The 14,121-nt window shown below is 37.0% G+C and overlaps 1 protein-coding gene across 1 annotated transcript in view; it reads left to right on the top strand.

Moving 5' to 3' along the window:
• FREM1 (FRAS1 related extracellular matrix 1) overlaps positions 1-14,121 on the top strand; it is a 137,219-nt gene that overhangs the window by 51,083 nt on the left and 72,015 nt on the right. Inside the window, exons 16-18 of the mRNA XM_047098120.1 lie at positions 3,559-3,753; positions 4,852-5,037; positions 11,773-11,969. Of these exons, the coding sequence (XP_046954076.1) occupies positions 3,559-3,753; positions 4,852-5,037; positions 11,773-11,969 (578 nt within the window). The remainder of the gene's footprint in view (positions 1-3,558; positions 3,754-4,851; positions 5,038-11,772; positions 11,970-14,121) is intronic.

Raw genomic sequence — 14,121 nt, 5'->3', positions numbered from 1 at the left:
AATGGTATCTCTTTATCTTCTTCTTTTTTTAATGTTCACTTATCTTTGAGAAAGCAAGAGAGAGAGAGAGAGAGAGAGAGAGACAGAGTACAAGCAGGGGAAAGGCAGAGAAAGAGGGAGACACAGAATCTAAAGCAAGCTCCAGGCTCTGAGCTGTCAGCACGGAGCCCGACATAGGGCTCAAACCCACAAACCATGAGATCATGACCTGAACCAGAGTCAGGTGCTTAACAGACTGAGCTACCTGGGCACTCCTCTCCTTATCTTCTTAAGTGTGTTTAGTCTTGGGAAGGGTTTCACTGGTCATATCCTTGTCCTGGGGAACATAGTCCACATGTTCGATGTCTCTCAAGAGTCCACAGGTAGGTGCTTCATTTTGATTTCCCCAATAGATCTCATATAGATGGGCAGAAAAGGGGCCAAAGCCCAACGTCTATTGAGTTTCACATAATTTTAACATTTATGGCAGGCTCATGCATACATAAATTAGGGGTGCTATGAATCTGTCTTTTCTGCCAGTGCCTTGCTCTAAATGCTGAACAACAGTTTACGTATTTATAAATCTCTTCTGGTATGATGGCCACGTAAGGGACTGTGAACTAATTTTTTTTCATGAGACCTACTAGGGCACTAGGCAAATTACTAAAGATAGATGTCTTTTGTTGTTGTATTGGGGTTATGTTACTAAATTAGGAGAAATACTGCCAATTCAAAAGATGGTTGATTATTTGAATGATGTTTCTTTGTAATGTTCACCCAATTATTCAATTGATAGTAATTTAGCACTGCGTGGGAAAGACTACAGGACCTGAAATTTCTGTGTTCTGTGCTTGCCTCTATATGTTGATTATAAAGGCCACCTGAAGATAATCTTGTCACCAATATTATTTGCTCTCCATGAGTATGAAAATAATACTACATGCTCATTTCAAAAAACTTGGAAAGTATGGAAAAGCATAATGAGGTTTTGAAAAATCTCCTATTTACCTCTCAGAGATGATCACTGTTAACATTTCAGTACTTTGTTTTCTTTTTTCTAATCATAATTTTTAACATAGTTGCAATCATGTGTGTGTAGTTTTATTGATTACATTTTTCATTGAGATTATCAGCTAACATGTTTATTAAAATATTTATTAAATGTTATAAAGTTATTGTAAATGTAAGTTTTAGTAATTGAATAATATCTTATGATGTAAAATTACATGATTAATTTACTATTCTCCCAACATTAAACATGAAGTCTTTAAAACAATTTTTTTAGGGCTGCCTGGGTGGTGCAGTTAAGCATCCGGCTCTTGATCTCTGCTCAGGTCATGGTTTGTGAGTTCAAGCCCCGCATGGGGTTCTGCGCTGGTGGTAGAGAGCCTTCTTGGGATTCTGTCTCTCCTTCTCTCTGCCCCTCCCTCACTTGTGCATATTTCTCTCTTTCTCAAAATGAATAAACGGACTTAAAATGTTTTTTTGAATAACGCCACAGTTAACAGTTCGAAGTATAAATCCTGTCCTTAGACTGTACTCCATTCAAAGTAGAGACTTGGCCATCCATGTTGTAGCCTTTTTTGTGCCTAGATGCTCAGTCTGCTTTTTCAGCTTTTCTGTAAATGTACCTAAGCTTCCACTATATCGAAATTACAGTTATGGAAGGTACCATGTTTCCTTTTTTTTTTTTTTTAAGCTCTCTACTCTTCCTAGAACGATTTTTCCACTTCTCTTCCTGCAGGTTCTCATTCCCCCATCTCAATTCTTTGCCTCATCTGCCTGGTAAAGTAATTATCATTTAATGCGTGGTATAAAGCCAGCAGAGCCATCTGGAACAACTTCCCTGACTTTCCTTGCCATGTGTGCCTTGCCCCCATGCTACTGTCAGCCAATACTTTCATCTTCTTCTCTCTCAGCCCCCCATACATATTCAGGCTGAGATACGTGAATTTTCCATTTAATTGGACTTAATAGTGGCGATTTCATATGGCTCCTCTTAATACATATACACATCAATGATCAACTACATTTCTTTCTCTACCATTAGATTGTGTCAGTGCCTGACCCATAAAAGGTCTTTTGACATTTGACATTCTTTTGAACTGCCTGACATTTTCCAAATGTCTGCCTGATTCTCTGCTGGAGCACCCAGCCTACTAATTGTCAGATACCAGGCACTAAATATATATTTATCAAGTGAATGAAGAATAGATAAGCTTTATGCCCATTTATGTTTTTATAAATATGAATATATGAGAGGCATCTTAATTTTTGCTGCTTCTAAAGTTAAAGCTGATTATTTAATTCTAATTCTCTCAAGTTCAACTCTGTTTTTTCTTCTAAGCCTAGCTGTCTCATCCTTTAATCATTTGGTGGCTCAAAAATATCATCTCTTGATTTTCCTTTCATTATTTTAAGCAGGTAGAATAATGCCAAGCACAGTATTGTGTAAATTTGACCAATATGTCTTGTGAAAATAGACGATGTCCCTGATCTTTTGTGTGCCAGTCTCATTAAAACTTCCGACGTTTGCGTCCCTCATGGCACTTTCAGTGTGAAGCATGAGAATTACCAAAAGCACTTCTGCAGAACTTTTCTGTCCCCTGGATAGTGAGTGCTTCTATCTTTGTGCTGTTAGTTAGTAACCCAAGAGCAGATTGGCTGGTTTACTGATAAACTATCAAATCCTGATGTTTTTTTCCTTCTTTCTCCCACTGCTTATGTTGGGGGCCATTTTGTTTACCTTTCAATTTTTATTAATTTTTTATTGAGAGAGAGAGCATGCACACACGTGAGCAGGGGAGGGGCAGAAGGAGAGGGAAAGAGAGACTCTTAAGCAGGCTCCACGCCCAGTGCCCATGACCGTGAGATCATGACCTGAGCCAAAATCCAGAGTCAGATGCTTAATCAACTGGGACACCCAGGTGCCCCAAGTTGGGGCCATTTTAAATCCCATGAGCATAAGCCCTAAAGAGTAAAAGGGGAAACAAAAATAAATGCAACTTCTATGCCATGTTACGTTGCTATTTTGTTAGCACCTTGGCTATTATATGATGGGGAAAATACTAAAACGACAAAAATGTGGATTATCTTTCTATTTCGCCTTCCCAGCTTCTGTTTCTCATAACTGTGGTGTGGGTGATGTGTGTTCACTTAAGGTAGTTAATGTAAATGGGAAGACAATGCATTTGGAAGGACGGGGGTGCCTTCTACTCTCCCTGAGGTGGGTCCTATCGCTAAACACTTATGAAAGGAAGAATGAAACCTTCCCTAGTCAAGCTTTGTGCCTCTCCCATGTTCCTTTGTGAACGGTCAGACCCTTGTGAGCCCCTTTTTGCCCCTCCATATGGTGATAGAGGGCTGGCAGAGATTTCACTAGAGGCAACAGATGGGCAAGCATTTTTTCATTATTTTCACGACTATTTAATTTCCTAGTGATAAAATTGGGTTTTATATTGTAGCCACATAAGCTCCTTTCTTCGCCATTCTATGCTTGTGGAAGAGGTGTAGGTCGATTTCATCTTAGTATTCTGTGTTTTTTACAAAGTCAGGTTTCAGCGACGGTGTGTTTTCCAGGTGGTGAGATTGGCCTGGTGCCTTGTTATGATACCATTACATTGGTGGTTTCGGATGGAGAAGCTGGTCCTTATGTGAATGGCTGTTGCTACAATGGGCCTCATCCATCTGTTCCTCTTCATGAGTCCTTTCCAGTGTATGACCTCAACATCACAGTACACCCAGTGGACAACCAATCACCTTCAATTGCAATAGGTGACAATGTTTTCTTCTATTAAAGTTCTAACATCTCACCTAGTGTCATAACGGTGGTTTAGTGAAATACTATGCACTTGAATTATAGTTAAAATAAACTACAGAATTGCCTATGATAATTGCCTCAATGCAAATTTGTGGAAAACTCAAAGCATATAAAAGATTGCAGGGCAAAGGAATTTATTTGTTTCAAAAATGAGGTAATTCTGTATGGAGAGAGAGTGCAAGTATGTTTGTGAGTGTGTGTGTGTGTGTGTGTGTGTGTGTGTGTGTGTGTGTTATGGGATCAGGACAACATTGGAATCCTCAAATATTCTGGCTGTATTTCATATGGGGAAATATCATTTGTCTGCTGGAGAGAGAGTAATTTATTTTCTCCATAATAATTTCTATTAGAACAGAATGAAAATACCAGAGAGACCATTTATATACATTTAACCTTATTTGCTTTTTAGAAAGTCATCGCTTCATAGACATTATGTATATGTTCTGTTGCTTAGAAAAAAAATACGAGCATATGTATGGATGTTATTGTAATTTGCAAACTATCTCCCAAGCAATGTTCTGGAAAGGAAGCTTTATCCCTGCAGAATAATTAAGCACCAAGGCATGGAAAAAATGTTCGTTATGAGTAATTCATAATAGCTTGCAGGCAATTAACGCTCTGACAAACAGAGGTACCAACTGATCTTGAAGAGTACATAAACTACATTTAGTGGCTTATCATTAAAACAGTTTGGCAATTCTTATTTTCATTTGTCACTTCTATAGAGACACAAGGGAAATCAGAGTTCCTTGAGAATGACTAAAGGGCTGTACTAGAGCATTTAGTATTTCTGCTGTCTTTCCATTATTGTCTGGCTTGCTTGTACAAGAAAAAAATAGAATTCCATAAGTCAAATTAAATTCCACCCATTACCCCTGAATATTTTCACTGTAAGGAGAAATTATGCCAGAGGAAATGAACATCTCCCATGGAAGCGTATTTGCACATGGGAGGCTTCTCTGAATTGGAATTACAATCACTCCCTTTTGTCTTCACTATTCTGATTAGGGGATTTCACACTAAGTCATAATTGTGTTATTATTTGTATGCAGGTACCATGTTCGTTGTAGATGAGGGTTTCTCAGCAGCCATTACCATTAACCATTTGTCCGCCACTGACCCTGACACTGCAGCGGATGACTTGGAAGTTGTTTTGGTTTCTCTTCCCCAGTTTGGCTACCTTGAAAACACTCTTCCTTCTGCAGGTTTTGAAAAAAGCAATATGGGCATAAGCATAGGTAAGTCATGGCTTCGTGGCTAGCAGTCACTTGCCTATGTCTATGTATCTGACTCGCCAAATCATGCTTAATGACTGCGTAAGGACTTCAACATTGTTCAAAGCACTGTATACGTTCAAGGAATTATTATTATAGCTGATATTTTTGAAAATTATTCTTTTTATCTTAATTTTCTGTTTTGAATTTCCTTACGTATGGGAGTTTACTTCAAAGTAAGTGGAAATGTCACATCGGAAAACTATAAGAATAAATACTGAAGAAGGAATGTTTTAAATTTTTTTTTAATGTTTATTTATTTTTGAGACAGAGAGAGACAGAGCATGAATGGGGGAGGGGCAGAGAGAGAGGGAGACACAGAATCGAAAGCAGGCTCCAGGCTCTGAGCCATCAGCCCAGAGCACGACGCGGGGCTCGAACTCACGGACCGCGAGATCGTGACCTGAGCTGAAGTCGGATGCTCAACCGACTGAGCCACCCAGGCGCCCCAGAAGGAATGTTTTAAAAGACCTTCATAGCAACCCAGAATACTGTGATATCATAAATCTGGTGGAGCTCACAGGTCTCATTCTCCTAACCTTTTAGCACTTTTAAAAGACAATGGCAGAAAAGATCAGGACACGTATCATGGGTGTAACAGAGAGAGAGAGTGAGCCTGAGATGTTGAAGGTGAGGACTTTAATTTTGAAAACGGAATGTATCTCAGATATTTAAATAGCTCTTGTATTTCAGACAATAACAACTAAAACAAAAACATTAATAGTGACTGAATGGATAGAAAAAAACAAGACCCAACTACATGCCACTTGCAAGAGGCTAAGTTCAGCTTCAAGGACACATATAGGCTCAAAACGAAGGGATGAACAAAGATATCCCATGCAAATGGAAACCAAAAGACAGCAGGGGTACTTACAACAGATAAAATAGACTTTAAATCCAAACTGTAGCAAGAGACAAAGAAGGTCACTGTAAAATGATAATAGGGTAAATTCATCAGGAGAATATAACAATTATAAATTTATATGCATACAACGTTGGAGCACCTAAATATATTGAGCAAATACTAACAGATCTGAAGGAAGTAATGACAACAATACAATAATAATACTTGGGTACTGAAGTCCCCCACTTTCAACAATGGATAGATCACCTGGATGAAAAATCAACAAGGACACAGTAGACTTAAACTGTACATTAGAGCAAATGAACCCAATAGACATACACGGTATATTCTATCACCCGATGTGTCACAAAACAACTCTTAGACAATTTTGAAAGACTGAAGTCATACCAAGTATCTTTTCTGACCACAGTGGTATGAAATTAAAATCAGTAACAGGAGGAAAACTAGAAAATTCACAAATATGTGTAAATTAAGACACTCCTGAACAACCAATTGTTCAAGGATACAATTTTTTAAAAATCCTGGGGTGTCTGTGTGGCTCAGTCAGTTACACATCTGACTCCTGATTGCAACTCAGCTTGTGATCTTACAGTTTTGTGAGCTCAAGCCCCATGATGGGCTCTGAGCACTGATTGAACCTGCTTGGGATTTTTTTTTCTCTCTCTCTCTCCCTCTCTCTCTCTCTCTCTCTCTCTCTGCCCCTCCCCCACTTGTGCTCATTCTGTCTGTCTCAAATAAATACATAAATAAGCTTCAGAAAAAGTAAAAGTAAAAAATCCTACGATTTCTCATCATAAGGAAAATTTTTTCCCTTTCTTTTCTCTTTTTTTGAAGGATTTTATTTTTAAGTAATCTCTACACCCCAAGTGGGGCTCAAACTTACAACCCCAAGATCAAGAGTCTCATAATGTACCAATGGAGCCAGCCAGGTGCCCCTTTTTCTTTCTTTCTGTTAAAACTGTATCTATATGAAGAGATGAATGTTAGCTGAACCTATTGAGGTAATCATTTCACAATATATGTAAATCAAACCATCGTGCTCTACACCTTAAATTTATACAGTGATGTATGTCAACTATTTTGCAATACAACTGGAAGAAGAAGAAATTTAAAAAATCTTGAAACAACAATGGAAACACAACATACCAGAATATATGAGATGCAGCGAAAGCACTGCAAAGAAGAAAATTTATAGTGATAGGGCTTACATTAAAACATTATCTCAAATAAACAACATAACTTTATAACTCATGGAACTAGAAAAACAAGAACAAAAGAAACCCAATTAGCAAGGGGCGCCTGGGTGGCTCAGTCGGTTGGGCGCCCGACTTCAGCTCAGGTCACGATCTTGCGGTCCGTGAGTTCGAGCCCCGCGTCCTGCTCTGGGCTGATGGCTCAGAGCCTGGAGCCTGCTTCTGATTCTGTGTCTCCCTCTCTCTCTGCCCCTCCCCCGTTCATGCTCTGTCTCTCTGTCTCAAAAATAAATAAATGTTAAAAAAAATTAAAAAAAAAAAGAAGCCCAATTAGCAAAAAGGAGATAGCAAAGAAGGAGATAGAAGGAGATAGTAGAAATAAATGAAATCGAGACCAGAAAAACAATAGAAACAATACATTAATGAAACTAGGGTATGGTCTTTTAAAAAGATAAACAAAATTGGCAAATCTTTACCTAGACTTGCCCTGAAAAAGAGAGGACTCAAAATTTGAAATGAAAGAAGAGATATTACAACTGATACCACAGTTATACAGAGGATCAGAAGAGGCTACTAGGAACAACCATACATCAACAAATTAGACAATCTGAGAGAAATGGATAAATTCCTAGAAACATACAACTTACCAAATCTCAGTCATGATGAACTAGAAACCCTGAAGAGACCTATAATAAGTAAGGAGATTTAATCAGTAATCCAAAACCTCCTGAGAAAGAAAAGACCAGGACCAGATGTTTTTGCAGGTTCTATCGAACTTTTAAAGAAGAATTAACACTATTTCTTCCCACACTCTTGCAAAACATTGAATATGAGGAAAAACTCCCCAACTCATTTTATAAGACCAGCATTACCTTGATACCAAAGCCAGGTAAGGATACTGTGAGAAAACCATAGACCAATCCCTGAAGAATGTAGATGCAAAAATTCATCAGAAAATATTAACAAACTGAATTCAATGGTACATTAAAAGGATCATACACCTTACATTAAATGGTACATTAAAAGGATCAAGTGGGAATTCTACCTGGGATGCAAGGATGGTCAGCATATGTAAATCAATAAATGTGATACACCAAATTGATAGACTAAAAGTCTATGATCATCTCTATAGATACAGAAAAAGCATTTGACAAAATTCAACAATATTTATGATAAAAACTGTCAACAAATTTGGTATAGAAGGTATATACCCCAATGTAATAAAGGTCATATATGACAAATTCACAAGTGGCATCATACTGTAAATGGTTAAAAGCTTTGCTTCCAAGATGAGGACAAAAACAAGTATGCCCAGTCTTATCATTCTTATTCAACATAGTACTGAAAGTCCTAGCCAGGATAATGAGACAAGAAAAGGAAATAAAAGGTATCCAAGTAAGAAGGAAGAAGTAAAATTGTCTCTTTTTGCAGATTATATGATATTACATGTAGAAATTTCTCAAGATTTTACTAAGGGGTGCCTGGGTGGCTCAGTGGATTTCAGCTCATGTCATGATCTCACAGTTAATCGTTTCAAGCCCTATGACAGGCTCTGCATTGACAGTGTGGAGCCTGCTTGGGATTTTCTCTCTCTGTCTCTCCTTCTGCCTCTCCCCTACTCTTGCATGGGGGCTCTCTGTCTGTCTGTCTCTTTCAAAAATGAATAATTAATCTTGAAAAAAATTAAAAAAAAAGATTTCACCAAAAAACTATTAGAACAAGTCAACAAAATAAGTCAAGTTTTAAGATACAAAAACAACATTAAAAAATCGGTTGTATTTCTATATACTAATGATGAACTATTGAAAAAGCAAACAATTTCATTCACAATAGAATTGAAAACAATGAAATACTTAAGAATAAAATCAAACAAGGAAGTGAAAAATTTATATACCAAAAACTATAAGACATAGAATTGATGTCTTGATGGAAGAAATTGAAAAAGACATAAGCAAATGGAAAGATATATTCATGGATCAAAAGTGTTAATGTTGTTAAAATGTCGGTACTACCCAAAGCCATCTATAGCTTTGAAGGCAGTCACTATCAAAATTTAAATGGCATTTTTCACAGAGACAGAACAAACAATCCTAAAATTTCTATGGGAGCACAAAAGACCTTGAATTCCGAAAGCAATCTTGAGAAAGAATAAAGCTGGATGCATTATGTTCTCTAATTTAAAAGTATATTGCAAAGCTCTAATAATCAAAATGCTATGGTGTTAAAACAGTATGGCATAAAAATAGGCATATAGATCAGTAGAACAGAATGAAAGAGCTCAGAAGTAAGACCATGCAGGGGCGCCTGGGTGGCTTAGTTGGTTAGGCATCCAACCTCGGCTCAAGTCATGATCTCATGGTTCGTAGGTTTGAGCCCTGTGTTGGGCTCTGTGCTGACAGTTCAGAGCCTGGAGCCTGCTTTGGATTCTGTATCTCCCTCTCTCTCTTCCCCTCCCCTGCTTGTGTTCTCTCTCTCTCTCAAAAATGAATAAACATAAAAAAATTTTTTTTGAAGAAGTAAGTCCATGCATATGTGGTCATTTAATTTATGACAAAGGAGCCAAGAATATACACTGAGAAAAGGACAATAAATGGTGTTGGGAAAACTGGACAGCCTCATGCAAAAGAATGAAAATGAACCACTGTCTTATGCCATGCAACAAACAAACAAACAAACAACAACAAAAAACAAAAAACTCAAAATAGATTAAATACTTGGATGTAAAACCTTAAATCATACAGCTCCTAGAAGGAAACATAGGTGGTGAACTCTTGACATTGATCTTGGCAGTGGTTTTTTGGATTTGACACCAAAAGCAAAGGTAAGAAATGCAAAAATCAAGAAAGTAAGACTACATCAAACTAAAAAGCTTCTGCAGAAGAAGCAGTCAACAAAATGGAAAGACAACCTGCAGGATGGAAGGAAATATTTATAAACCATATATCTGATAAGGGATCAATATCTAAAATGTGTAAAGGACTCACTGATATAACTCAGCAGCAAAGAAGCCCAAACAATCTGATTTAAAAATGGACAGAAGGCTTGAATAGATAGTTCTCCAAAGAAGACATACAAATGGCCAATAGGTACATGAAAAGTGCTCGACATCACCCATCACTAGGGAAATTCCAGTCTAAACCACAATGAGATATCACTGCCCCCCCTGTTAGAATAGCTCTTATCAAAAAGACAAGAGATAACAAATGCTGGTGAGGATGTGGAAAAAAGGTAACCCTTTGGGCATTGTTGGTGGGAATGTAAGTTGGTATAGCTACTGTGGAGATTCTTCACAAAATTAAAAATAGAAGTGTCATATGATCCAGCAATTCTGCTTCTAGGTATATATTCAAATGAATGAAAACAGGATATCAAAGAGATGTCTATATTCTGATGTTCATTGTGCCATTATTGACAATAGCCCAACACATGGTAACAACCTACATGTCCGTTGATGGATGAATGGATAAAGCAAATGTGATACAAATACATGATAGAATATTATTCAACCACAACAAGAAGGAAATCCTGCCATTTGCAATATATATATATATATATATATATATATATATATATGGACTTTGAGAGCATTATGTTAAGTGAAATACATTAGAGAAAGACAAATACCATATGATCTCACTTATATGTGGAATCTGAAACAGTTGTACTCATAGAAACAGAGTAGAATAGTGGTTACTAGGGGCTGGAGGGTGGGACAAGTGGAGAGATGTTGGTTGAAGGGTGCAAACTTTCAGTTATAAAATGAATAATTTCCAGGGATCTAAGGTATAGCATGGTGACTCTAGTTAATACTGTATCGTACGCTTGAAAGTTGATTTGAGAGTAAAGCGTAATGTTCTCACTGTAACAACAAAATGGTAATCACATGAAGTGAATGATGTGCTAACAAACATTATTGTGGTAACATTTTACAACGTATGTGTGTACCAAATCATCACATGGGAAAACTTAAACTTATGGTGTTATATGTCAATTATATCTCAATAAAGCTGGGGGAAAAAGATTTATTGCCCTAAAGGTACGCATTTGGCCTGTGACTTAATGCTCAACATAGAGCATTAGAGAGAGAGAGAATCCCACGAGGAACAGCGACAGGAAAGGAGAGAGAATCCTGAAGTGGGGCTTGAGCTCACCCGATGCGGGGCTCAAGCTCACCCAAAGCGGGGCTCAAGCTCATGAACCATGAGACCATGACCCAAGCTAAAGTCAGAGGCTTAATCAACTGAGCCACCCAGCACCCCGAGATAGTCTTTTTCTTATCCAAGCATAATAAGAACTGTTTATAGGAGCAGTGGTTTTTATCAAGGGAAGGTCTCTCTTAACATTCATTCTAACCATATAAAGAATAGTCATGAAGTCCCTACACATCCTGGTTAGCAGTTATCAACTTTCTGTTCTCCATGCAGATTTTAATCCTTCCTTATGATTTATGGATATCTGTTTTTAGTTGATGGCTGACAGATATTACAGCAGCCCCCGATAGCTGATTCTTGGGTCAACTGCAATGATCTCTTATTTGCTTTTCTTTGAAATAAGCTATTGTGTTAAGGATTAAGGATCAGTAGCTTGGGGAAAAAAAAAAAAGTTTTTCTAATTTACCTGCTCCGTGTTGGTATGCTCTAGCTTCGTTCCAGTGGAAAGACATGAAGGCTTTACACATTAACTATGTGCAATCCAGACATCTGAGGATGGAACCGACGGCTGACCAGTTCATGGTGTATGTCACAGATGGGAAGCGACGCTCCTTGGAGATACCGTTTCACGTTATCATCAACCCCACAAATGATGAAGCTCCTGACTTTGTAGTGCAGAATATTACTGTAAGAAAGATACCAGAATTTTCCATTTCTTTTTTTTTTTTTATCATTTTCTGATTTTGTTTTCACCTAGCTCATTTACATTGGTCCAAGTGTCCTTAATACATTAAGTTGACTAGAAATGGGGAGAACACTAACTAGATTATATAATGCAATTACTTGAAAAACATGGGTCTAATAATAATGATGGTGATGATAGTAATAATTGCTAACATACAGAATCGCATCAATGCGATTACAGTTGCATATATATTATATATATATATTATATATATATTATATATATATATATAATATATATATATTAGATGGAGTTCTTACTGGGTTGTAGGTACTATTTCAAGTCCTTTACATGTGTTCATATTGAATACTCACAATAGGCTTTTAGGGTGATGCTATTGTTATTGCTATTGAGTAACTGAAAAAATGAGGCATAAAGAGGTTAGCTTAGTGGCCCAAGATCCCAGGGCTTGGAAGTAAGTGGCATAAGGAGTGGTACATGGGAAATTTGCACCCAGGCAGTTTGATTTCCATAGCATGTCCTCTTAACTAATACTGTAATGACAAGGACTCTTAATTCACATATATTAAGGCATCTTTTTATATAACTATTTATAAAGGTATATGAAATGAAAAAACTATAATTTGAATCATGCTTTTTATGTAGTTTAAAAAATATTTTTATGTGAAAATGTTTGTTAGTTTTATTTAAAAATTCAGATATATAGTTAAAATGGCCATGATATCACTCCACAGATAACACCTCTTGTCTTTAAAAACATGATAATAAAAATATAATTATACAAGTTAGAATATTAAGAAATATACACAATGAAATGTGACAGTCTCTCTCTTCAACAGCCCCTACCCAAAGCCACTCCCCATTGACTGCATTTTTAGTAATCCCCCAAAAATAATTTGTGCACATGCCAGTGATGTGTGTGTATGTGTGTATGTATGTATGTATATATATATAATATATGTGCAATTTTTCTATATGTTTTACTTATAAATCAGGGATCGTATTATACCTACAAATCTCTACTTTAAAAAAAACCTACCTATGTATATTGGGAAACTTTTCATATTAGCATATAATCTTTTAAAACAATTCTATTGTTTATATATTATTATTTAATTCAGACATACGTATAGCAAATCTTGATTAAATGGATGAGCACAGGCTTTGAAATAAGACGAACTTGGGTGTTGCTGTTTACTAGTTGTGGGGTTCTGGACAAGTTATTTTTCTTTATGCTTCTCTTTCCTTATCTGCAAAATGTGCATCAAATCCTTAAGGGGTAGCCATGATGATCAAGGTGGCCAGGCACATACTAGACCCTTAGTAAACAGGTGCCATTTGTATTATTGTTATTATGTTTGTCATCTTTTTTTCAGACATTTCCCAAAGCAAATATGATCTATTTTGAAACCATTATCTAGCCTTATTTGTCACTAAAAATTATCAAATTCTGAATACAAAAGTCTTTATTTGATATGCATTTTCTTTTTTTTTTACATTTATTTATTTTTGAGAGAGAGAGACAGAGCACAAGTGGGGGAGGGGCAGAAAGAGAGGGAGACACAGAATCCGTAGCAGACTCCAGGCTCTGAGCTGTAAGCACAGAGCCCGACGCGGGGCTCGAAATCACAAACCATGAGATCGTGACCTGAACCAAAGTTGGATGCTTAACCAGTGGAGCCACCCAGGTGCCCCATGGATATGAATTTTCTACTGATTGTTCACAGTATATGAGAGTCACCTCACAATGAGATTTGAGAGCCAGCTCCTGCCCTTCCTCTTCTATTGGCCCATGGGTTTCTCTGGAGAGTACTTCGGTAATTATGAGAGAGAGGAAAAACTGTATAAATGATTCCTTCTGTACTTAACTCTATTGTTTTGTATCTATCTAGGGTTGGAGTTTCTGAAATAATTAAGCCATTGGGAAATTGTCCCTTGCTCTTCTCCAAAAGTAATCATGCTTCTTACCTGTGTACTCCTTAGAGAAGCTGTTGAAGAGTAACAAATACAGACCTCCATTGTTATTGGCAAAGCTGGCTTTAAGCTTCAAGTGATTTTGTTTTTTTTTTTTTAATGGTTTTTTTTAATGTTTATTTATTTTTGAGAGACAGAGAGAGACAGAGCGTGAGAGGC

Source organism: Lynx rufus, unplaced genomic scaffold (assembly GCF_022079265.1).
Source record: "Lynx rufus isolate CCGP_SWC_20201006 ecotype Redwood Valley unplaced genomic scaffold, mLynRuf1.p SCAF_10, whole genome shotgun sequence".
Classification (NCBI taxonomy): domain Eukaryota; kingdom Metazoa; phylum Chordata; class Mammalia; order Carnivora; family Felidae; genus Lynx; species Lynx rufus.
The sequence above is the reverse complement of the archived record's forward strand: the minus strand, read 5'-3'. Positions and strand labels throughout refer to the sequence as shown.